The sequence below is a fragment of the Coregonus clupeaformis genome, chromosome 23, assembly GCF_020615455.1.
Source record: "Coregonus clupeaformis isolate EN_2021a chromosome 23, ASM2061545v1, whole genome shotgun sequence".
Classification (NCBI taxonomy): Eukaryota; Metazoa; Chordata; class Actinopteri; order Salmoniformes; family Salmonidae; genus Coregonus; species Coregonus clupeaformis.
In genome coordinates, this window is record NC_059214.1 from 21531058 (window position 1) to 21556641 (window position 25584).

The window sequence follows — 25584 nt, forward strand, 5'->3', positions numbered from 1 at the left end:
ACTTTGATTTGAAGATCCAGTACTACTGTAGATCCATATCATGCATATCATCACTATGATATTTGCAATGCATGTCAGCATTACTTTAGAAATGTTACTGTATGTTTTGACAAATGTTATTTTAGAAGCGTTTTAGTACTTTGAAGCATGCATTTATAGAAATAGTAACATAGAGAAGCCACAATGGTTGGAGAGGCGGAGCATGTGTGTGTATGTTTGTGAACAACAGTGTGCATCAGTGTAACAGAGTGGATGAGGCAGATCAGATAGTAGCTGCCCAGACCCCTCTTCCCCCCCAGAGAGAAAGAGAATAGATACAGCTGTCATTGCGTTGATAAAGCCTCGGTTTGTATGATGAGATAAATGATGTTTAGGATGAGTCACAGAGTAATAGTTGCACTCCTGTTATTATGAGTGTATTATTACATAGATGTGGGGCTTTTTAGGCCTGTCTTTATACTTGCGTCTTTATTTAATTGCATAGAAGAGTTTTTGGCACTATACGATGCAGTTGTATCTTTTATTTATGTAATCCGGGTTTGTGGGTTGGATTCTCTCCTCCACAGTAATTCACGTTCCCTTCTTCCAGATTCAAATCCCAGGAAACTTCCTGATCTGGTCCTAACATGTCCTCCAGTTCAGAGAACAGCAACAAAAAAAATCCTGTGCATGCCTTTAAATCCTTCCATTAACTCCAAGGAAATCCACTCTAACAATGCTTCTCATCACAACCTCCTAAACCTACTGCTATGATGGGATTACAAACTGTTTCATTATCTGGAGAAAATAATATCAGACAAAGAGTGAACTGTTTGACTTAAGCCTTTGTTTTGGCTGTTGCCTAGTTGTAAAACTGTCTTTAAAGACTTATTGACAGTGATTATCTCCATAGACTTTTGTAAGTCGCTCTGGATAAGAGCGTCTGCTAAATGATGTAAATGTAAATGTTGACTGCCTTTACTTTGAACGGTGACTACCAATCCTGTTGACTGCTTTAGTGGGGGTGAAGGCATCAGTGACTGTAACCCTTCTATGGTAACATTTTATTTTTATTTACTTTTGGCTATAGATAATTCAAACGAATTACTTTTTAATGTGAAAACAATTCAGCTTCTTGAAATGTTTAGCATCTTCTGAACTAACACTGTGGGATGGATAGATTTAGCATGTAATCCTACATCCTAACTTTTTGACCCCCATCTCCTCAATCTGATCTAGTCTAATTACTACTCCTAATGGACAGCGGGCAGGCAGCCTCTCTCAGTAAAGTGATACAGTAGGGCTGGCTAGGTAATCTAACATGATGATTAGGACACTTCCTTTGATGCTGTGGTAGGTGTGTCAGGCAGGCCATCAATGAAGCTCTGTTGACCTGTCATATCATGTTGCGTCAAATCTCTGCACACACATGGTTTGATGGTAGTCTTGTTGTGTAGCGCCACACATGTTCATATGAGTAACATTGATATCTATCTGGTGTGACTGAATGAGACTTGCGGTTAAAATAGAATAAAGTCATTTTGAAAGGTGCATAGCTTCCCACGCAATCGTTCAGTTGTTATGAAATATTGAAATACTGTTTTCTTGAGCAGCCATGCCTTTTGTGACCGCTTTACCTGCAACAGATGCTACAGTGCTTTGACCATTGTGTTGTTTTTCCAACCCTGATCACTCTACAGTAGCTAGTGTGTGTAAAAATGAATCGATATTATACATATAATCCCATGAGAGTTGAAGGAATGGAGGCTAATGTGAGACATCACTCTGATGGATTTTGCCGTTTTTAGTGCTCATTGTAATTACAGAGCTGAATCTCCGCTAATGGGATTTGGGCTAACTAATAGAATAAGGGGTTCGCGTGACAAGAAAGTTATCGAACAGTCTATTTTTCAGTTGTCCCACAACTCTTACTGTACTATTGTAAGATGGGCTGAGATATATAGTGTCTTAGTCAGCTGATGAATTCATTTTCACAGATGAAGAACAATCAAATATACATTATATTTGATGTAATTTTATATTCCTTTTTTCATTCAAGCATATTTCGTGTAGACTATAATAAGTCTGCCCTGACAAAAGGAATCATTGATAATGTATGATTGTTCCTCATCTGTATAGCTAGAGGCTTCATAAAGAAGCGAGTGCAGAGTACAGTAGGTCACAGGGGGAGAGTGTAGCCTTGTGAAAATGGAGCGTTTTCTGACACTCCTGCCATCAGCACTAATCCCCATCTAAAACAACACCCTTCTAAAACAAAAACCCCACCCACCATCTCTCCACACCCCACCCTCTCGCCATCAGTCAGCCAGTCCCTCAGGGGAGAGACTTATTGGTCCAGCAGGGTCATTTAAGTGTTGGAGGCGTCTCCTGTGCACTGAATGCTCATTTGTTGCTTAGTTTAAGTGCTCCTCTCAAGCCCAAGCCCTTTAATTGTCAACAAAGAAAGACGGGCATGTTTACAGTAACTGATCCTGAAGGCTTTTTTTCTGTGGCACTAATGTACATTGAATAATGAACCAAAAAAGCATGCTGTTATATAGGTTGTTCCACGAAATGAGTGCCCTTTGATATTTTAAGTAGAAATTGTGCAAAAATATAGAATTTTAAAAGCCTGTTATATTAAATGAAGTGCCCTTTAATATAAACCACATGGAAAATTCTATAAATCTGATTTTTAATATTAATAAAGACTTGCTAAAGTGCCAAAAGTCAGCATTTTGACATGTCCCTCTAAGCATCCTCTGTGACTTCTAGGAAGATTTTAACCTACTTAATCCCAGCATTTTTCCAAGTTTTCAACATCATTCTAAAGCCTTAGTTATTTTGTTGCTTTGACAGTCATTTCTGAAGAATATTATTTATTTCATGTGATTAGTGACTCATTTTAAGAAAAAACAACAACCTGTCCCTCATTTTACTTGCTTTGACTTTTTTTTCAAAGGAAACATTGAACATCTAATAAACATCATAGTGTAAAAGCAGGTGAGCTGGTTCTACTCTTTGACAATTTTCTGGTGTTTTGTGCTGGAAAACTGAGGTGAGTCGAGCATAACACGTCAACCCTGTTACCAATAGATTGACAGGCTAGAAATGTTAAAACATTTGTTGTTTTTTATAAAGCACCCCTCCCTGTTGCACACAACAACCTTCCATGCCCCGTGTCACAAGGGGATTATGGACGATTTAAGATGAAGTCGTCAACCCTGTTACGGTCAACCCTGTTACGGTCAAACCTGTTACTTTATTTGACACTTAATAGGCACTTACTGTAGTCATTTTTTATTTATTTAACCTCTTGAGATGGGAAAACAAGTTTTTTTAATGAAGTTGAACATGTGCTCTTTATGACAGAATGTAAACATTTGGTGAAATCAAACGTATTTTTTGTTACGCTAGTCAAAAGGCTCCTAATTGGTGGAACAGCCAATATGTGATGATTATGGTCAGTTCTAAGATTGAATACATGCTGATATACAATGTAAGTCTCATGGTTAAAGATAAAATTTTTGCTCATATTTCAGTAACTCTCAGAGGGCACAGAGTCAATTAGTGTTTTGGACTACATTAAGGGGAAATGCTTCTAAAATCAGAGGTCATTGAGACATTTTCAAAAGGCTTCTTAATTGAGCGAAAAAGCTGTTTGGCTCTGAGGGGATCTTAAAGTGATTAGCTGTGGGTAGAATTCAATTTAAAATTGACCTCTGGGAGCAAACTGCCATCTGGTAACACATGACTCTGTAGTTTGGGCTTTCATTAGGTCTGGAGTGACCAAAATATTATAAAAAGGATGTCAGGCAGCATTGATATGTTTGCTAAATGCTAAAACCAGCTTCTACGGAATCCCGCCCATCCTTTAGGCTCTTAGCCCATTGTATTATGCTTGTGTCCATTTACCTGTTTTTGGAAGTCCTTTAGCACATGCTGTTATAGGGTATTGATTTAACAGCAATCCATTCCAGGGATTTGGATGTGTTTGAATGATCACAATGGTTTTGTGAAGTGTATTATTGAGGAAATAACTCTAGCCAATCCAGTTAATATTAGTGAAATGGCATAAAGTACTTATCTAAATGACCCTTTCCTTGATTTTTAGTTTTTTTAGTTTTGTAGTTAAGGTCTAGTAAGGCACAGTACAAGCCTATAAAAGGTTAGCAGAAAGATAGAGACGCTCTCGTTTTATTCTACCAGACAAGCAGAGCTCTACCACACTGTCCTTGATATGGAAGCTTAACACATAGAATTACACATGCAAATGGTTTCATGCATGTTTGGATAATTGAAGTAATATTACTGTTAATGTTAATGTTCCTTTGACCCCTATAGGCCTGTACTGCATTGTCATGAGCTAAGATAAGGCATTTACAGTGACATGGGTATAATGTTTGTTACATAATAGTCCTGCTGCAAGGCACAGCTACAGTATAAGCCACTTATATCCTTATTGTCATGCTCTGATTCCTCAGAGGATCGCTCTACATGTAGGATGAGTGCACTAATGCTCACAGACGGATATGGGTTGAGGCGATGCCCAGTAGTAGGAGTCTGGGGAGCATATATAGATGGGCCTAATCTACAGTACACCAGAAAACCACAGGAACCAAACTGGAATATCAATGCAGTAAAAAGAGATCCAGACTAATTTTCAGAAGTTTGGATGCTTCCCTCTCGTGTGTGTGCCCTTACAAAAGAAACATGTCAAATTTGCATTTTCACATGTGAAATACCTTGAGCTTAAATTTCACACGTGAAACCATATTTTCACCTACAGTACCAGTCAAATGTTTGGACACACCTACTCATTCAAGGGTTTTTCTTTATTTTTACTACTTTCTACATTGTAGAATAATAGTGAAGATATCAAAACTATGAAATAACACATATGGAATCATGTAATAACCAAAAAAGTGTTAAACAAATCAAAATATATTTTATATTTGAGATTCTTCAAAGTAGCCTTGACAGATTTGCACACTCTTGGCATTCTCTCAACCAGCTTCATGAGGAATGCTTTTCCAACAGTCTTGAAGGAGTTCCCACGTATGCTGAGCACTTGTTGGCTGCTTTTCCTTCACTCTGCGGTCCAACTCATCCCAAACCATCTCAATTGGGTTGAGGTCGGGTGATTGTGGAGGCCAGGTCATCTGATGCAGCACTTCATCACTCTCCTTGGCCAAATAGCCCTTACACAGCCTGGAGGTGTGTTTTGGGTCATTGTCCTGTTGAAAAACAAATGATAGTCCCACTAAGCGCAAACCAGATGGGATGGCGTATCGCCGCAGAATGCAAAGCACTATCAGACCTCCTCCTCCATGCTTCACGGTGGGAACCACACATGCGGAGATAATCCGTTCACCTACGTGAGGGTGAATTCACGCAGTCTCCTCTGAACAGTTGATGTTGAGATGTGTCTCTTACTTGAACTCTGTGAAGCATTTATTTGGGCTGCAATCTGAGGTGTAGTTAACTCTAATGAACTTATCCTCTGCAGCAGAGGTAACTCTGGGTCTTCCTTTCCTATGGCGGTCCTCATGAGAGCCAGTTTCATCATAGCGCTTGATGGTTTCTGCGACTGCACTTGAAGAAACTTTCAAAGTTCTTGACATTTTCCGAATTGACTGACATTCATGTCTTAAAGTAATGATGGACTGTTGTTTCTTTTTGCTTATTTGAGCTGTTCTTGCCATAATTTGGTATTTTACCAAATAGGGCTATCTTCTGTATACCACCCCTACCTTGTCACAACACAACTGATTGGCTCAAACGCAATTCCACAAATTAACTTTTAAGAAGGCACACCTGTTAATTGAAATGCATTCCAGGTGACTACCTCATGAAGCTGGTTGAGAGAATGCCAAGAGTGTGCAAAGCTGTCATCAAGGCAAAGGGTGGCTACTTTGAAGAATCTCAAATATAAAATATATTTTGATTTGTTTAACACTTTTTTGGTTATTACATGATTCCATATGTGTTATTTCATAGTTTTGATATCTTCACTATTATTCTACAATGTAGAACATAGTAAAAATAAAGAAAACCTTGAATGAAAAATGTATGCGCTCACTAACTAAGTCGCTCTGGATAAGAGCGTCTGCTAAATGACTAAAATGTAAATGTAATGAGTAGATGTGTTTAAACTTGACTGGTACTATATATTACATTTAGAATTCACATGTTAACACCACCTTTTCACATGTGAGAAGAAAAACATGTTTCACCTCGCTTGTGAATTGTGGATTCACATGTTAAAAATGTTCACATGTTAGAATTAGATATATGCAGTTTCACGTGAAAAATGTTCACATGTAGAATTGCACGTTCACATGTGAAAATCAATCACATGACAATCTAAATTGCAGTTTCACATGTAAGAAATATTCACATGTGAAAGTCAAACTTTCACATGTGGAATTGCAAGTTGACATGTGGTGGTGAAATAGTGTTATTCTCCTCACATGTGAAAATCTGGTGTTACACATAGGGAATTACACATTCTGTAATTCCATTCTGTAAAAAGGTAACTTAGCCTACCTGAGTATAATAAAAAGTATGTTAAAAATAATATTTTTTTATTTCTGAGCCATCCATTCGGAGTGTTCCTGCTGCAGATGCACGCCTCTCTTCTTCATAAGTTGATCAGTGTTGGAAGAAACCCAGATGAAAAGAACAGAGATGCTAGGGCTCTCGGTCTCCTAATTGATCCCTTTTAACATGTTCAAATCAGTTAACTTTTTGTCATTTTTGTGCAATTAAAAACAAAAAAATCATATTGCCTGAAATCGTCCAAAATACACTGAAAACATCCAAATACATAATCTATACAGCTAAAAACAACAATGCGATGTCAAAAGAAGTTGACTTTGAGGTTAAAGAAAGTGTGTTTTAAAAATGTACCTGTTTTTGCTAACCTTTACTTTTGACAAAATCAAAACAGCAAATTATGAATTTGTGATTAATCGTGATTTATCAAAGCAAATCCTGCAATACATAATTTTTTTTATGTTGACATAATTGATATTAAAATGTGAAAACGCACATGTGAAAGTGTAGAGGTCATGGTTTCTCATGGTCACATGATGAGGTAATCCTGCCTGCGACTTCAAAATTAGTGTTTGCCCTCTTGGTCGAATGGTTAAGACGTTGACTTCTCCCGTTGGAGTCCTGGGTTCCAGCAGTTACAAAAGCACACATGTAAAACTAATAATATCACTTGTGAAATGTTGGGAAACCACGTGTCTGAGTCATGTGAAAAGGTGAATCTTCACACATGTCTGAAAACCACGTCTGACTCGTGAAAATGTCCCATGTTAATTTTTTTTATTCCTTTTTTATGTTACATTTTTCACGTGATTTGTTCACACGTGTCTGAAAACCACAATGTTTTTTCACGTGATATTAATTTTTTGTAAGGGTGTGTCTTTGTTGATTCTTGGTGTAATCTTTTGTAATTCCTTTTTATCTGTAAAGACCACAGATTAAGGGAATTTGATCAACTCTTGCCACACTGAGTCAATCTGCTCATCCCCAGTAATGACATCATTAGTCAAATAGAGCATGAAAAGCATAGATAGTTGAACATTTTACCATTTCCCACATCAATCCCTTACTATAGTTTTGGAAGCATGTTGTCCTGTATACCCGTCGGCTACTGTGGCCTACAGTAATAGGCTTTTACTTCAAATGAAGCTACATGAAACGTGTATTTTGTTCCTGTCCTTTGAAATGCACTGGTTTGTGAGATCAAGGCTCATTTAAATGAGGCTGCAGCAGTTGTAAAGCTTCTGAATACTCATAACTGCCAGCTGGGAGTCTCAGCTGTGTATTTACATAGTCCTCAATAGACACGTTGATTAAGAGAAGGGAGTATAAGGAGAGACGCATAATACTACAATCCGAATAATTCCATGGTTTAACATGACATAACCAGGTGACCGTAGTTCACAATTAATTACATCGTTATCTTGAATTGAATTGCATCGACACACTGTATAATAAACCTTGTAGTGTTGAGGATTTGGCTTGTGGCTTGTTCCACCATGTCTAATAATAAGACTGCTCTTCTGTCTCTCTGTAGAAATATCGTCAGTGCATGGCTGGACTGCTAGCCCCACCTTATGGAGTTATGGAAAGTGGTGGACCCAGCCCTGACAGTGAGTACAAGCTTACAAGCCTACAGTGCCATCAGTAATGTCAATCTACAATGCTCCTTACTGGCCTACCTCTTGCCTTTACTATGGAAAAAGCGATATCAGCAGTCTGAAAGTCAAGTCTAAGAAAAGGGGTAATTTCCCCTCAGATAAGGTTTTGAAGTGTAATAACTAATTATGTTTTTCCTGAGGGAAAAACATAATACACTCTTCTTACTGTACAAATCTCCCTCGGCGACTGATGACATTATGTAACTCACTCCTCAAGGAGATTCTAGTTGATACATATCTACATTCAACATAGCATTGAGTTTATGCATTAACATCTAAGTATATTTGTGAAAATGCACCAATTGTTGCAGAGAAATAAATACTGATGTATGGGATTTATTTTGTGTTGCCTTGGCTTTAAACTCAGACTTAATGTGTTACGAATGACTACGTATTTAAATGTTTTCATTCAGGAATGCCGAACAAAGAGAACATAAGTAGTACCAACTCTTTTGGATCCATCTCTAAACATCTGAATAAGGTACAGTAGAGTCTTCTGAATGCAAAAGTGAGACTTCATCATTACATATCATAATGACTTAGTTTCACCATCAAACATTGTCCACTATCATTATCCAAAATCATCCAAAAAGCACTGTGTGACTATGGGAGTAACCATGTAATATTGGCAACCCAGAGACAAAATCTAGCATAAATGACCAGCTACTCGTCTGGGTACGAGAGATTAGAACCACTTTATGTGAAGTGAATATCATCCAGATTGAAAACTGTTGTGAATGGAAGAGTGATAGTGGGTGGTAAAAGGATGGTTATTTCAACCTATTTACGTGCTGCTTACATGGGCCCTGATCTAACAACATCCTCTTTAGTTACCAGAAGCTCTAAATAAGTCTGGAATGTCGAGTTTGTTTAAAGTTTGACTAAATATAAACAAGGCAGCAGCTGAGACCTCACTTCCGTTTGTGTGCATCATGTCCTAAATAGTTCCCGTTCCACCTTAACTAAATTGTGACTTCCTTACCTCCATACAGATAACATGGTGCTATTCTGGGGTTTCATGATTTATTACGGCTTGGGCTTTGTTCCTGGTTTTTTTCCCAGACCAGCCAAAACATGTGCACTATATATAACTACAATGATAGTATAATTTTGTTGTTGTTTTTTACCGTGGAAGTTGTTAGCGAGGGTGTCAGTTGGGTATGGCCCAACACCAACAATTTAAAATGGGCTACTAAAATCATTCCAATCCTGATTTTATAAGCAAATGCAGTTCAGCAATATTAGCGGGCTGACTTTAGGACCATGCGAACGCCTGGGAGCGGGAGGGAAGGCTGGTTGAATGGCTGGCTGGCTTTATAGAGAGCGCATCTATACAGCTGTCACTTTGCCATACCCTAGGTTTAGCTGAAATGACACCCCTGGTTGATGGTGGTAAAGGCTACATCTTCACAAGGGCCTATTCTCTGTCATCATTGATAGGGAGGGAAATGTGACCATTCACTAAAGTCTGTATCGTGTGTCATACAATCTCAAATGTTCTTATCATCCTGTTCTTCATTTTGTGCTTTTATTTTGAAATCCATGATGTCTCCGTGTGTGTGTGTGTGCGTTTTCCAGTCATTGTCATTTCATTTTACTTTTCAGAAATCCTTCACAGAAAGCCCAGCCAAACCCCATCCTAAATCAATTTCTCAGGTAGTAAAGACCATCACACCAGTAGAGGCCATCTCTGTAGCTGTCCGTTGATCTCCTTCACTCTCCTCTATTATAAGGCTCTGCCTCTATTCCATCCTTCCTTCTTCTCCCCACAGGTCCCATCTGAGAAGATCATGCGAGCAGGGAAGGTTCTACGTGATGCCATCCTCTCCAGAGCTCCCCACATCATCCGAGACAGGAAGTACCACCTGAAGACATACAGGTGGGTTGGAATATCTCCTGTACCATGTACACCTGGTACACTCATATCACAGTACGTGTACATCTGTCTGTGGTTATGTGTGTATTGGTTATGTCTGTTTTTTGCTGTATGTATTTCCTGATGGGATGTGTATATCTCCTGCAGGCAATGCTGTGTGGGAACAGAGCTGGTTGACTGGCAGATGCAGCAGAGCTCCTGTGTTTACTCTCGCGTTCAAGCAGTGGGCATGTGGCAGGTGCTGCTGGAGGAAGGCGTTCTCAACCACGGTGAGCCAGAACAGTCCAGTAGACAGTACTAAGAGTAACCTCTCTGTCTGTGTGTGTGCATGTGAACGCCGGTCCATTTCTAAACCCTCTGTGTGTTCTGTCTGTTTGTTGGTTGCAGTGGACCAGGAGCTGACCTTCCAGGACAAGTATCTGTTCTACCGTTTCCTGGATGATGAGCAGGAGGACGCTCCCCTGCCCACTGAGGAGGAGACCAGGGAGAGCGATGAGGAGCTGCAGGATACCCTCGTCCTCCTCTCCCAGATCGGCCCTGACGCACACATGCGCATGATCCTGAGGAAACAGTAAGGACCAATCACAGAGATCGCCACCTGCGGGTAGGATGTATGCAGGTCTGGAAGGTTCGGGTTAGGAAAGATAAATAAGATATGTAAGCAAAGTGCAAAGCTGATGTGAAGGTCCTGTTCAAAGTGAATCAATTAGATTGTAACCAAGGTCAAATTATTTCCCCTTCCCCAGGCCAGGACAGAGGACAGCAGATGATTTGGAGATCATTTATGAGGAGCTGCTCCATATAAAAGCCTTATCGCACCTATCCACCACTGTGAGTGCAGATTCGGTTACATTCGTAACGCATTTTAGGCCTGTATATGATGTCAACCCTGTAACCTAGTTGTGTTTTCCCCCCTGCTTCTACAGGTAAAGAGGGAGTTAGCCGGAGTCCTGATCTTTGAATCCCATGCCAAAGCAGGAACAGTGTGTAAGTAGTTTAACACTGCCTCCATGACCAGAGTTCAACCACTTTAACTTCATAAACTTTGCACGCTATTCATTGATTTATAAATGCATTTTCTATATGGAGGCAGAAAGAAAATCCCGGATTATGTAGTAAATCCTTTGTGGTTTCTATTTCTGTAACTCATTGCATTGAGATGCATTCCTGGAGATGTTTTGTTGGAAAATATCAGTTTTGATATGTTATCATTTTCACTTACAGTGTTCAATCAAGGGGAGGAAGGCACATCGTGGTACATCATTCTAAAGGGCTCTGTAAACGTTGTCATTTATGGAAAGGTAAAATAAGATTGTTCAAATGTTATTTGAATCTCGCATCTCATACAATTCATCCCCATTTGATCAGTATTCAGCTAATCACTATAGCCAATTATAGAAAATATGAGAGTGGATAAATTACATAGCAGATGTAAAAGTATTGTATGCTGTCCCTTTAAGGCACAGACATTCTTTGTTTGCTTATTCTTGTCCTGTTTCACATAGGGGGTTGTTTGCACGCTGCATGAGGGAGATGACTTTGGGAAGCTTGCCCTGGTCAACGATGCCCCCCGCGCTGCCTCCATTGTCCTACGAGAGGATAACTGCCACTTCCTACGTGTGGACAAGGAGGACTTCAACCGGATCCTCAAAGTGAGTTATCTGGGGAAGTTCTGTTTGTCCTCAAAGAAGATAGCATGGCCCCCTACACCTCTCTGTCTACTAAGCTCAGTGAAATTCCACTTTATCTGTATTCAATGGTATAGTCTCACTCTATTGGTTGAGATTCGGTTCAACATTGCAGCTCCTAAATAAGAGAGGTGTAAACGTTCATCAGAATGATGCATACAATAACCAGTTGTATCAGTTAAGAGTCAAGTCCCCGTTTTCGTGTATAATGTATATATAATTGTTTTAATGATAGACTACTATCAACTTTGTGGTTCAATGGAGACAGTTGTTTGTAGGAGAGGTACAGTATAAACGCTAAAGCCAAACTGTCAGCTGTCAGTCTCTTAGTCCAAAGGCCGGCAGATGGCGATATTGAGACGTTTCCATCTTACCGTCCAAATGCATTGTATGCAGCCGGTAATACACTCGTATCCCCTGTGGACCGGTTCGTACCTAAAAATTCTCCATTCAGGCTGCAAAGGCGTTGATTTCCTCCTGAACCACCATGCTAAAGTGGTTAATACCTAGGAAGGAATGCTAGTCCCGGATGTTGCGTGTTGCGTTCAGCCAATCAGGTTGCAGCAGTCTGAATGCAGAGCGCAACATCAGGAAGTAGCATTAGCCACTAGCATGGTGGTGGAAAATGGTGTTTCATAAAGAAAGTACGCATTTTTCCCCCATTTTTTCCCTCCTTCTCGTCATTAAATCTAGTTCAGGAGGAAATCGATGCCTTTGCAGCCTGAATGGAGAATGTTTTAGGTATGAACCGGTCCACAGGGGATACGAGTGTATTACTGGCTGCATACAATGCATTTGGACGGTAAGATAAAACCATCAATACTAGATCAATATCGCCATCTGCCTGCGTTTGGGCTATCGGTCTCTCTACATTCTCCCTCCACAGCCTATTGTTTAGCCCCGCCCACGTGCAGCCTGCATTGGACTTTGATAGGACATCAGGGTCTTCATTGTGTGTACAGAAAAGCGGATGGATGATGGATATCTGTGTGATCCACAGAGGCAGACCCTCTGTATGAGGCTCATTGAGTCCTCCTCCTCCTCTGTAAATCTCCTGTTGGCTTTGGACTGATGGGCTGCTGGACAACACAGTTGCATCCCAAACTGCACCCTATTCCCTATAAAGTGCACTACCTGGTCAAAAGTAGTGCACTACATAGGGAATAGGGTGCCATTTGTGACTCAGACAAAATGCTGACCTCCCAGTCTCCCTGTCAGTTGTACAAGCAGACTAATCCACCATGCTTACAGTACCATAGTTCTGATGGGATGATGTAATGTAGTGCATCCTCTGCATGTCAACTACCAGATGCCACTTTAGAGTCGGAGAGAGAAGTCATCCCAACCATTTTGGGGGATGGTCTACTCTGCAGGATTTGCTACAGTACTATTCAGTCGGTAGTTACTTATTTATTCATTTTCAAAATCTTGTAATCCAGATAACAACCACTTGTAGTCATTAGGAATGGCATGTAATTTCATAATAAAACAAAACTACAGTACAATGATTTATGATGACATAATGATCAAGTGTGTGTGTTTGTGTTTGTGTTTGTGTGTCCAGGACGTGGAGGCCAACACGGTGCGTCTGAAAGAGCATTATCAGGATGTTCTGGTGCTGGAGAAGAGCCCCAGCAGCAGCAGCCAGGTTTCCACCCATGGCTCGACCACCACCTCCTCCTCCTCACACTACAAGTACTGAGCTAACTCTCTATCTGTGTCACCCAGTCATCCACTCACAATATGATTGAACTACTTTCTGTAGCAGCACTGTTCAATAGAGGTAGAGTTATATAGGAAGTTAAAGGGGACTGTGGGTTTGTGAGATAACCTCCCTCCCAACAGAAGAGAGTAATGTGTGTGATAATGTCTCTTGACGTTAGATTCATAAAGGGGAGTGAGGTTAGTGTGAGATACTCTCTTGAAATGTTGCACAGAGTGAGTGTAAAAAGTGGGTGAGTTTGTGAGAGACCCTCGGCTAAAGGTGTATAGTAGTGTGGATCTGGTGACTGCGAGGCTGCAGACGTGTGTTAGCTACTAGCTAGTCTTAATGGCGGCTGCTGTCAGTGACCGCGGCTGCAGTAATGGAGAGAGACACATTAATGGTAATGACAGAGAGATGGGCTCCCGGGGAGAAGGCAGGCCCCGCGGGTCACAATCACTCCATCAGGGTAGGCCTCTAATCAACTACAGCGCCAGTCACATATGAAGAGTGTGAGGGTGTCAAGCTCCTCTCCTTCCCACGTAGAGTGCCTGGCACACACCGACTGCGTCCCAAATGGCATCCTTTTCCCTACTTTTTTTTTTAGCAGGACCCTTTGGGGAATAGGGTGCCATTTGGGACGCACACACCTTGTCCTCTGTCTCCCCTGAACTAGCCAATCACAACAAGCCTGGCTGTAGCGTGTTGATTCTTATGGTCGAGTGGTGGTCTCTTCCTCTGTTTTACCTATGGAGAGGCTTCCACACCTTCTCTCACCCAGCCAGCCCACTATAACCTACAGCAGTGGTCAGGACCTCTTTGACTGTTGTTTGGATTATTATCTAATGTAGTAATCACAGTCAGGGACACAGGTCATTGAAGTGTGGAATATGAACAGTAGTGAGCACTAGCAGGAAACCTGTCTTGATTAATGAAGTAGGTGATTGATTGACACTGCCATTCTAGATACACTGTGATGTCAGGGACACCAGAGAAGATTCTAGAGCACTTCCTGGAAATGATGCGACTGGACTCTCACCTCAACGAATCAGGTAGAGTAGTGCACTCTGTCCCTCCAATAACATATCTTGCCACTGTGGACCGTTGTATTTCTGTGTAGGGACCAGGTGACCATTATTTCAACCCTATGTGATATTGACTGTAATGTCGATGGATGTGTTGTGTTCATCATGGCTGTGTGTTTAGATTGTCTCCTCTGTATCATCTGAGAGAGCGAGAGCATCCATCCTCCATGCTGCTGCTGACCTGTTTGTTCATGTCTATAATTAGCAGCGCATCACAGGGCTGATCTAATTACACTTGGTTGTGTGGGCTCCTGGCTGCTTTCATGTCCCAGCCGTCCGCGGTGACAGAGCCAGCAGCCATGTGTGATCAGGCCTGTAGTACTGTCAGCCTGATGGCCTGGTCTGGCACCCTTTCATCTGACATCACAGGTGCACCTCTTCCTCTCTCTCTCTGTCTCTCTTCCGCTCTCTCTCTTTCTCTCTCGCGCTCTCTCTCGCGCTCTCTCTCGCACACTCGCCCGCTCTCTCAATCTCTCTCTCTGTCTCTGTCTGCCCAGACCCAGCTCTGGACGACTTTGTACTCATGCACTGCGTCTTCATCCCTAACAGTCAGCTGTGTCCGGTGCTCATGGCCCAATATCCTTTCAGTCACTGAAAATAGCAAATTATGAGCATATAGGATCATGATCTAGGATCAGGTCCACCATGTCCAAATAATCATATTCATTGTGACTTAAATGGCTAAACTGATCCTGAATCAGCACTCTTACTCTGAGACGCTTGCTACAAACGGCCCCTGGACTAAGATGGGAGTCAGTGAATATGTAGCGCCTATGTGTTTCTGTCCTTAACTGCCCTGCACCTACCATGCTGAGGCGTCCCAGGGCTCAGAACAGGAGCGTCTGGACTACACCATGAACAACAAGAGGAGGGTGATCAGGCTGGTGCTGCAGTGGGCCTCAGTACATGGAGATCACCTGCAGGAAGAGGATGCCTCACTAGCCTTCCTAGAGGTCAGTGGATGCATCCCAAATACCACCCTATTCACTATATAGTGCATAGGGCCCTGGTCAAAATGAGTGCTCTATAAAGGGAATAGGTTGCCATTTCGGATGTAACCAGTGTCTTCCTCACAAACCTTTATTAATAGGCACACTTATTCAGCTTGTTGCTTAAAAACTTACTATTTGCTGTAATAGTGTAGTATTAGTGATTTACCATTTGATAATCCAAATTAGTTTGGGCTCATTAATCTCTCCTCATTGAGAGTGCGTTGTGTGTTGCAGGAGTTCTTTGTGTCTGTATCTGATGATGCCAGGGAGATTCCTGCTCTGAAAGATCAACTCCCAGAGTTAGAGAAGATAGTTAAAAACAAGTAAGTGTATAAATGTATTGTTACTGCGTTGTACTTATCTTTAGTGTCCCCGGTTTTAGCATGGTGTAATCTCATTTTGTTTACCTTCTCAGCTCTGATGTTGCCAGATCCTCTCAAAAAAAGGTATGTGACCCAGCTATGACCCAAGCACTGCAGTCATATTCTGTAGTTTTGTTTTCATTGTCAGCACGAGCTACATTCCCCCCCCCCCCCATGGATTTGTTGTCATGATGTTGAACCAACACACTTCTATGTTGAACCAACACACTTCTATGTCTGTCTTGTTCTGTTCCAGCACAAAGTCCTGTTGAGGCAGTTCAGCATGGGGGATGAGAAGCTGCAGAAACGACAGGCCATCAAGAGTAATGATGAGAGTAAGTATGGCATAGTGCAGGGTTTTCCAACAGCGGCCCGAGGGAAGTATTTGGCCCACGTGTGTATATATATATATATATATATATATCAAAATAATACTCCCCATGGGAAATATATATACAGTATATATATATATATATATATATATATATATATGTGTGTGTACACTGCTCAAAAAAATAAAGGGAACACTAAAATAACACATCCTAAATCTGAATGAATTAAATAATCTTATTAAATACTTTTTTCTTTGCATAGTTGAATGTGCTGACAACAAAATCACACAAAAATTATCAATGGAAATCAAATGTATCAACCCATGGAGGTCTGGATTTGGAGTCACCCTCAAAATTAAAGTGGAAAACCACACTACAGGCTGATCCAACTTTGATGTAATGTCCTTAAAACAAGTCAAAATGAGGCTCAGTAGTGTGTGTGGCCTCCACGTGCCTGTATGACCTCCCTACAACGCCTGGGCATGCTCCTGATGAGGTGGCGGATGGTCTCCTGAGGGATCTCCTCCCAGACCTGGACTAAAGCATCCGCCAACTCCTGGACAGTCTGTGGTGCAACGTGGCGTTGGTGGATGGAGTGAGACATGATGTCCCAGATGTGCTCAATTGGATTCAGGTCTGGGGAATGGGCGGGCCAGTCCATAGCATCAATGCCTTCCTCTTGCAGGAACTGCTGACACACTCCAGCCACATGAGGTCTAGCATTGTCTTGCATTAGGAGGAACCCAGGGCCAACCGCACCAGCATATGGTCTCACAAGGGGGTCTGAGGATCTCGTCTCGGTACCTAATGGCAGTCAGGCTACCTCTGGCGAGCACATGGAGGGCTGTGCGGCCCCCCAAAGAAATGCCACCCCCACACCATGACTGACTCACCGCCAAACCGGTCATGCTGGAGGATGTTGCAGGCAGCAGAACGTTCTCCACGGCGTCTCCAGACTCTGTCACGTCTGTCACATGTGCTCAGTGTGAACCTGCTTTCATCTGTGAAGAGCACAGGGCGCCAGTGGCGAATTTGCCAATCTTGGTATTCTCTGGCAAATGCCAAACGTCCTGCACGGTGTTGGGCTGTAAGCACAACCCCCCACCTGTGGACGTCGGGCCTTCATACCACCCTCATGGAGTCTGTTTCTGACCGTTTGAGCAGACACATGCACATTTGTGGCCTGCTGGAGGTCATTTTGCAGGGCTCTGGCAGTGCTCCTCCTGCTCCTCCTTGCACAAAGGCGGAGGTAGCAGTCCTGCTGCTGGGTTGTTGCCCTCCTACAGCCTCCTCCACGTCTCCTGATGTACTGGCCTGTCTCCTGGTAGCGCCTCCATGCTCTGGACACTACGCCGACAGACACAGCAAACCTTCTTGCCACAGCTCGCATTGATGTGCCATCCTGGATGAGCTGCACTACCTGAGCCACTTGTGTGGGTTGTAGACTCCGTCTCATGCTACCACTAGAGTGAAAGCACCGCCAGCATTCAAAAGTGACCAAAACATCAGCCAGGAAGCATAGGAACTGAGAAGTGGTCTGTGGTCACCACCTGCAAAACCAGTCCTTTATTGGGGGTGTCTTGCTAATTGCCTATCATTTCCACCTGTTGTCTATTCCATTTGCACAACAGCATGTGATATTTATTGTCAATCAGTGTTGCTTCCTAAGTGGACAGTTTGATTTCACAGAAGTGTGATTGACTTGGAGTTACATTGTGTTGTTTAAGTGTTCCCTTTATTTTTTTGAGCAGTGTGTATATATATATATATATATATACAGTGGGGAGAACAAGTATTTGATACACTGACGATTTTGCAGGTTTTCCTACTTACAAAGCATGTAGAGAGACGGAATCTAAAACAAAAATCCAGAAAATCACATTGTATGATTTTTAAGTAATTAATTTGCATTTTATTGCATGACATAAGTATTTGATCACCTACCAACCAGTAAGAATTCCGGCTCTCACAGACCTGTTAGTTTTTCTTTAAGAAGCCCTCCTGTTCTCCACTCATTACCTGTATTAACTGCACCTGTTTGAACTTGGTACCTGTATAAAAGACACCTGTCCACACACTCAATCAAACAGACTCCAACCTCTCCACAATGGCCAAGACCAGAGAGCTGTGTAAGGACATCAGGTATACAATTGTAGACCTGCACAAGGCTGGGATGGGCTACAGGACAATAGGCAAGCAGCTTGGTGAGAAGGCAACAACTGTTGGCGCAATTATTAGAAAATGGAAGAAGTTCAAGATGACGGTCAATCACCCTCGGTCTGGGGCTCCATGCAAGATCTCACCTCGTGGGGCATCAATGATCATGAAGAAGGTGAGGGATCAGCCCAGAACTACATGGCAGGACCTGGTCAATGACCTGAAGAGAGCTGGGACCACAGTCTCAAAGAAAACCATTAGTAACACACTACGCCGTAATTTATTAAAATCCTGCAGCGCACGCAAGGTCCCCCTGCTCAAGCCAGCGCATGTCCAGGCCTGTCTGAAGTTTGCCAATGACCATCTGGATGATCCAGAGGAGGAATGGGAGAAGGTAATGTGGTCTGATGAGACAAAAATATAGCTTTTTGGTCTAAACTCCACTCGCCGTGTTTGGAGGAAGAAGAAGGATGAGTACAACCCCAAGAACACCATCCCAACCGTGAAGCATGGAGGTGGAAACATAATTCTTTGGGGATGCTTTTCTGCAAAGGGGACAGGACGACTGCACCGTATTGAGGGGAGGATGGATGGGGCCATGTATCGCGAGATCTTGGCCAACAACCTCCTTCCCTCAGTAAGAGCATTGAAGATGGGTCGTGGCTGGGTCTTCCAGCATGACAACGACCCGAAACACACAGCCAGGACAACTAAGGAGTGGTTCTGTAAGAAGCATCTCAAGGTCCTGGAGTGGCCTAGCCAGTCTCCAGACCTGAACCCAATAGAAAATATTTGGAGGGAGCTGAAAGTCCGTATTGCCCAGTGACAGCCCCGAAACCTGAAGGATCTGGAGAAGGTCTGTATGGAGGAGTGGGCCAAAATCCCTGCTGCAGTGTGTGCAAACCTGGTCAAGACCTACAGGAAACGTATGATCTCTGTAATTGCAAACAAAGGTTTCTGTACCAAAAAGTTCTGCTTTTCTGATGTATCAAATACTTATGTCATGCAATAAAATGCAAATTAATTACTTAAAAATCATACAATGTGATTTTCTGGATTTTTGTTTTAGATTCCGTCTCTCACAGTTGAAGTGTACCTATGATAAAAATTACAGACCTCTACATGCTTTGTAAGTAGGAAAACCTGCAAAATCGTCAGTGTATCAAATACTTGTTCTCCCCACTGTATATATATATATATATATATATATATATATATTGTGACGTCACGAGAGGCTACACAGCTTTCAGCGGGATTGCTCAAGTAGTGCAAGGAGACAAGGTTCAAACAAAACAAGGATTTTATTATAGGTCTTGGGAAATTAACGAAAATATAACAAAATTCTGTTCTCTTGTGGCTCTTTAAGGGTTAACAGTTCAGGGATGTCTCTTCCACATCCAAAATCATAATTCTCACTCGCTCAGATAACTTTTCCCCAGCCTTACTGTAGTCCACGTTGCAGCTAGTGGCCAACCCAGCAAAAAGTCCTTCCAAATGTCTCTCACGTATTTCCACAGGTGCATATATCCAAAGGTGAGTATTTCCCAAAGGTAAGTATCTCCAAATCCTTATATTCCTCATGGAAGTGGACGTGCAGCACTCTTGTCCTCCCGAGAGCCCAGGTTGGAGACTGTGTCTCTTCACCCCCCACACACTCCCTCAGGGTGTCTCTTCCCTTCCCAAACCTTCAGCTCATCAGCTCCTCATTTGTTTCAGCTGCGTGGGAAGATTGGCCATAGAGGGGTGGAGTTCCCGACCATACCAGCAGATGGAGCCATAGCTGTCTGGGTTTGCAGCCACCTCAGGGGGATGTAACGTCCCTCCAGGACACAGCCTCTCGTGACATCACACATCCCCCTCCTCGGGACCGACGTCCTCGTCGGGTAAAGGCAGCGAAGAAGGCATCACGCCGGGAGAGGGCGTCCGCATTGCCGTGGTGCTTGCCAGCCTGCTCTCTCTTCAACTCCTCCACCTCTAGGACCAGGGACTCAGCCTCCTGTTGTCTCTCCTTGAGTTTCTTACTGAACGCATCAGCCTTGGTTTTAGCAGAGTTTAGCTTCTGTTGAGCAGCTTTCAGTTCCTTCTCTCTCTCTGCCTCCGCATTCTTCATCCTGTTCTCCAACACCTTGTACTTCTCCTCTGCCTTCTTCTGGACCTCCTTACTACTGCGCAGGGTCTCCTCACACTCCTCGATGGTCCTGCGCAGCCTCTCCAGCTCCTCCTGTTGCTTAGGGAAGGAGCTCTGTTGGAGTTTAGCCTGGAGGATATCTAACTCTTCTGTCTTCATGTCTAACTGTTGCTTTAACAAACGATACCTCTCAGCGGTCCCCTTCAGACCAGACAGTTCTTTGTCCAGATTCTGTAGCTCCGTCTCTGTGTCGGTCTGGGCACCTGCCATCCCTATCAGAGCCCGGGCGGGAATGAGTAACTCGGAGGATTGCACCGGAGCCTTCCCAGGATGAGTCTTGCCTCTCCGCTTCCGAGGTACTCGGGGTTATCCTCTCCTGAGACTCTCTCCAGAGTGGGTAAAAGGCTGGGCAGTCTCGTCCAATTAGGACAGGGACGGGGAGGGAATCAACCACCCCCGCCCGTCGTGTGTATGGTTCCCCGTGTGCTGGTCATTGTAAGTTCAGTAATGGGGTATTCTCTGGTGTCCCCATGGACACAGGAAACTGGGAGGACTTTCCCCGGGGTCAGACACGTTGGGCCCACCAAATCCTTACGCACCAGGGTGGCCCGGCTACCAGAATCCAGTAAGGCCTCCACATCATGGTGATTCACAGTTACCGGGCAGGTGGGGGGTCGATCTGGGCCGCCATCTACGACTCCCAAGAGCGAGGCAAACGGTGTGTGGGTGCTGAGCTGGAGGACTCCGCAGTGGGCATAGGTTCATCGGCTGGTTTCCCACACTGCCAGGAGATATGTCCCATCTCCCCACACCGGTAACACTGTCGAGTTTCCCCCTCCTGGTGTACTCTTCTTGGACCCGCCTGGTTTCTGGCTCCCCTGGAGCCGGGATAAGTCCTGACGTGGCTGGGTTCGAGACCTTGGGGTCCTTTGGACGGGTTCTTCCCATTTGTGGTGGGGGCCGCACTCCTGGGGTCTTTTTCGGGAAGCATTCAGCATCTCCGCTGTGGCCTGGTACTTTTCCACAGCTTCCACGGTCAGATCAGCCGTGGTCAAGGCCTGTTGACTGATGAACCGTTTTGCCTCATAAGGCAGGGCGCGTAGGTAACGATCCACCACAACGGCCTCCACCACCGCCGCTGCTGTATTCCTCTGCGGATCCAGCCATTTCCTTGCGATTCGGACAAGTTCATGCATCTGCGCCCGAGGAGGTTGGTCTGGTTGGAAGGTCCAGCTGTGAAAGCGCTGGGCCATACCAAACTTTGTGAGTCCATATCTGCTGAGGATCTCAGACTTCAGGCATCATAGTCAGTAACCTGGTCAGGGCCCAGGTCCCGGACAGCATTCAGCGATTCCCCGGTTAGAAAGGGGGCTAACAGACCAACCCACTGTTGCTTGGGCCAGGCTTCCCTAGTGGCCGTGGCCTCAAATGCATGCAGGTATGCCTCAATGTCATCGGTAGCTCCCATCTTAGATATAAAGTCACTTGCCTTTATTGGGCGGGTATTTTGGACAACCCTCTGTCTCTGCAACTGCAATTCCTCTGCCTTTAGAAGGTTGGCTTTCTTTTGCTCCTCCAAGAGAGCCACGTTTGCTTGCATCTGGGCTTGCTGGCCAGCAACAAGGGCTTTCAATATGTCCTCCATTTCAGTCGGGCGGGGGAGCCCTACGGCCAACTTGGAAAACTGGGTGATCAAACCTTCGGTATCCTCCTCTGACATGCACTATTAACGCTGAGCGTGCCCGCATTCTCCACCATCTGTGACGTCACGAGAGGCTACACAGCTTTCAGCGGGATTGCTCAAGTAGTGCAAGGAGACAAGGTTCAAACAAAACAAGGATTTTATTATAGGTCTTGGGAAATTAACGAAAATATAACAAAATTCTGTTCTCTTGTGGCTCTTTAAGGGTTAACAGTTCAGGGATGTCTCTTCCACATCCAAAATCATAATTCTCACTCGCTCAGATAACTTTTCCCCAGCCTTACTGTAGTCCACGTTGCAGCTAGTGGCCAACCCAGCAAAAAGTCCTTCCAAATGTCTCTCACGTATTTCCACAGGTGCATATATCCAAAGGTGAGTATTTCCCAAAGGTAAGTATCTCCAAATCCTTATATTCCTCATGGAAGTGGACGTGCAGCACTCTTGTCCTCCCGAGAGCCCAGGTTGGAGACTGTGTCTCTTCACCCCCACACACTCCCCTCAGGGTGTCTCTTCCCCTTCCCAAACCTTCAGCTCATCAGCTCCTCATTTGTTTCAGCTGCGTGGGAAGATTGGCCATAGAGGGGTGGAGTTCCCGACCATACCAGCAGATGGAGCCATAGCTGTCTGGGTTTGCAGCCACCTCAGGGGATGTAACGTCCCTCCAGGACACAGCCTCTCGTGACATCACAAATATATATATATATATATATATATATATATATATATATATATATATATATATATATATATATATACAGTCATGTGAAAAAGTAAGTTCCTCCCCTGGACAGTTGTCTTTTTCTTTACATATTTGGACACATGAATATGTAATCTTCACTTCAACCCTATTGGCAGATAAAGGTAACCTAATTTAACTCATGACACTGAAAGATTATGCTTTGCAATCATTTATTCATCAAAAATCAACAGAAATGCAATTCCATAGTGCGGAAAAAATAAGTACACCCCAAGCTTCAATAGCTTGTGTTGCCCCCTTTGGCTGAAATAACTTCATGTAGACGTTTCTTGTAACTGTCTATCAGTCCCTTACATTGACTGGGAGGAATTTTTGCCCACTCTTCTTTACAGTACTGCTTCAACTGTGTCATGTTGGAGGGTTTTCTTGCATGCACGGCCCGCTTCAAGTCCCCCCACAGCATTTCGATAGGATTGAGATCTGGGCTTTGACTCGGCCATTCCATAACCCTCCATTTCTTATTTTTGAGGCATTCTGTTGTAGCTTTGCTTTTGTGTTTTGGATCATTGTCCTGTTGCAAGATCTATGTTCGGTTCAGCTTCAGATTTTTGACAGATGGCCTCACATTCTCCTTAAGAATTCTCTGGTACAATATATAATTCATGGTTGACTCAATAATGGCAAGTTGACCAGGCCCTGAGGCAGCAAAGCAGCCCCAAACCATAATGCCACCGCCTCCATGCTTTACGGTTGGTATGAGGTTAGTCTGTTCAAAGGCAGTGTTTCGTTTTTGCCAAACATGGCGTCTGGCATTGCGGCCAAACAACTCCACCTTTGACTCATCTGTCCAGAGCACATTGTTCCTGTAGTTTTGGTCTTTACCCAGGTGTTGTCTTGCAAACGTCAGTCGTGTCTTGATATTCTTTTTTGAGAGCAGAGGCTTCTTCCTTCCTGACCTCCCATGTAGGCCAAGTTTGTGCAGTGGTGGAAAAAGTACCCAATTGTCATACTCAAGTAAAAGTGAAAGTCACCCAGTAAAATACTACTTGAGTAAAAGTCAAAAAGTATTTGGTTTTAAATATACTTAAGTACCAAAAGTAAATGCAATTGCTAAAATATACTTAAGTATCAAAAGTAAATGTATAAATAATTTCAAATCCCTTATATTAAGCAAACCAGACGGCACCATTTTCTTGTTTTTTAAATTTACGGATAGCCGTGTTGGGCACACTCCAACACTCAGACATCATTTACAAACGAAGCATTTGTGCTTATTGAGTCCGCCAGATCAGAGGCAGTAGGGATTACCTACTGTAAAGTAAAGTACAGATACCCCAAAAAACTACTTAAGTAGTACTTTAAAGTATTTTTACTTAAGTACTTTACACCACTGAGTTTGTGCAGTCTCTTTCTGACAGTTGACTCATGCACTTCGACATTGATTGTGGCAAGAGAGGCCTGTAGATCCCTTGATGTTACCCTGGGGTTCTTAGACTTCTATGAGCATCTTTCGGTCAGCTCTTGGGCTGAATTTGGTGGGACGACCTGTCCTAGGTAGATTGCCAGTGTAGGTATTTTGATCTTGGCATGATGTGTTACCACACACCCATATGGTTAAGCCCAAACCAGACCACGTTTCTAATCTTTATGGAAGGCTAAGTTTCTCTCTAATGATTTTCGAATCATTTGCATCTGTTTTGGTGCACCTGATTCTAATTATATTCATTTTATGTGATGGTAAAGGTAGGGGTGTACTAACTTTTTCCGCATAAGGAAAAGGCATTTCTGTTTATTTTAATTGCATAACATTTTCAAAGTTTTTTTTTTTTTTGTGATTTGTTAAATTTGGTTACCTTTATCAATGAATGTGGTGGGAATTTAGCTCAAATATCCATGTGTCCAAATATGTAGAAAAAAAAAAAAAAAATCCAGCGGGTGTACTTACTTTTTCACATGACTATATATATATATATATATATATATATATATATTGTGGAGTACAGCAGGTCAGCCACCAGGGGGAGTCTTGTCGAGGCCTGGTAACAGATGGAGTATACATCACGAGGCAGTGGCTCCATCTGCTGGATGTGCCAGGTCTCGACGGGCTCCCCAGACAGGACTAATTGGGGCTGATTGGGAGCTGGTGAGTAATTAAGGGTGGATTGCTCACCAGCTGTGCAAGGCCCATAAAGCTGCCAGAAGGGCAGCACACGAGGGAGGACTGGGGGAAGTAAGGTAACTTCCGGGTAGTTGGAGACGGTATCCTGGAGAGGGTCTCATGGGGGAGACCTAACCTTTTCTTTTGATTATTTTATTAATAAACAACATGGAAGACTACTGTCGCAGCTGCCAGGAGTGTCATCTCACAGCCCCGAAAGCACACTTCCGAAACCCTCTGGTCCCCCTGCCGATCATCGGGGTGCCCTTTGAACGCATCGCCATGGAAATAGTGGGACCCCTGGTAAAGACTGCACGAGGACACAGGTACATCTTGGTAATAGTAGACTATGCCACCCGGTATCCCGAGGTCATTCCCCTACGGGCGGCGGTATCCAAGGGAATTGCCCAGGAGCTGTTCCACCTCTTTAGCCGGGTGGGCATCCCGAACGAGATCCTGACAGACCAAGGTACAGAGTTTATGTCCCGCCTCATGAAAGAGTTGTGTGCC

General features: G+C 43.4%; 1 protein-coding gene across 4 annotated transcripts in view; it reads left to right on the forward strand.

The window, feature by feature from the left end:
• LOC121536783 (rap guanine nucleotide exchange factor 4) overlaps positions 1-25584 on the forward strand; it is a 57779-nt gene that overhangs the window by 16830 nt on the left and 15365 nt on the right. For 3 of the 4 annotated variants that reach the window (XM_041844324.1, XM_041844326.1, XM_041844328.2), the window contains 17 exons: positions 8072-8147; positions 8609-8676; positions 9801-9851; positions 9968-10074; positions 10219-10340; positions 10459-10642; positions 10818-10902; positions 10998-11058; positions 11296-11372; positions 11577-11723; positions 13324-13454; positions 14428-14513; positions 15044-15122; positions 15349-15499; positions 15773-15861; positions 15954-15984; positions 16157-16235. In XM_041844324.1, the coding sequence (XP_041700258.1) occupies positions 8072-8147; positions 8609-8676; positions 9801-9851; positions 9968-10074; positions 10219-10340; positions 10459-10642; positions 10818-10902; positions 10998-11058; positions 11296-11372; positions 11577-11723; positions 13324-13454; positions 14428-14513; positions 15044-15122; positions 15349-15499; positions 15773-15861; positions 15954-15984; positions 16157-16235 (1624 nt within the window). The remainder of the gene's footprint in view (positions 1-8071; positions 8148-8608; positions 8677-9800; positions 9852-9967; positions 10075-10218; positions 10341-10458; positions 10643-10817; positions 10903-10997; positions 11059-11295; positions 11373-11576; positions 11724-13323; positions 13455-14427; positions 14514-15043; positions 15123-15348; positions 15500-15772; positions 15862-15953; positions 15985-16156; positions 16236-25584) is intronic. The other variant, XM_041844325.1, reaches the window with a different exon arrangement.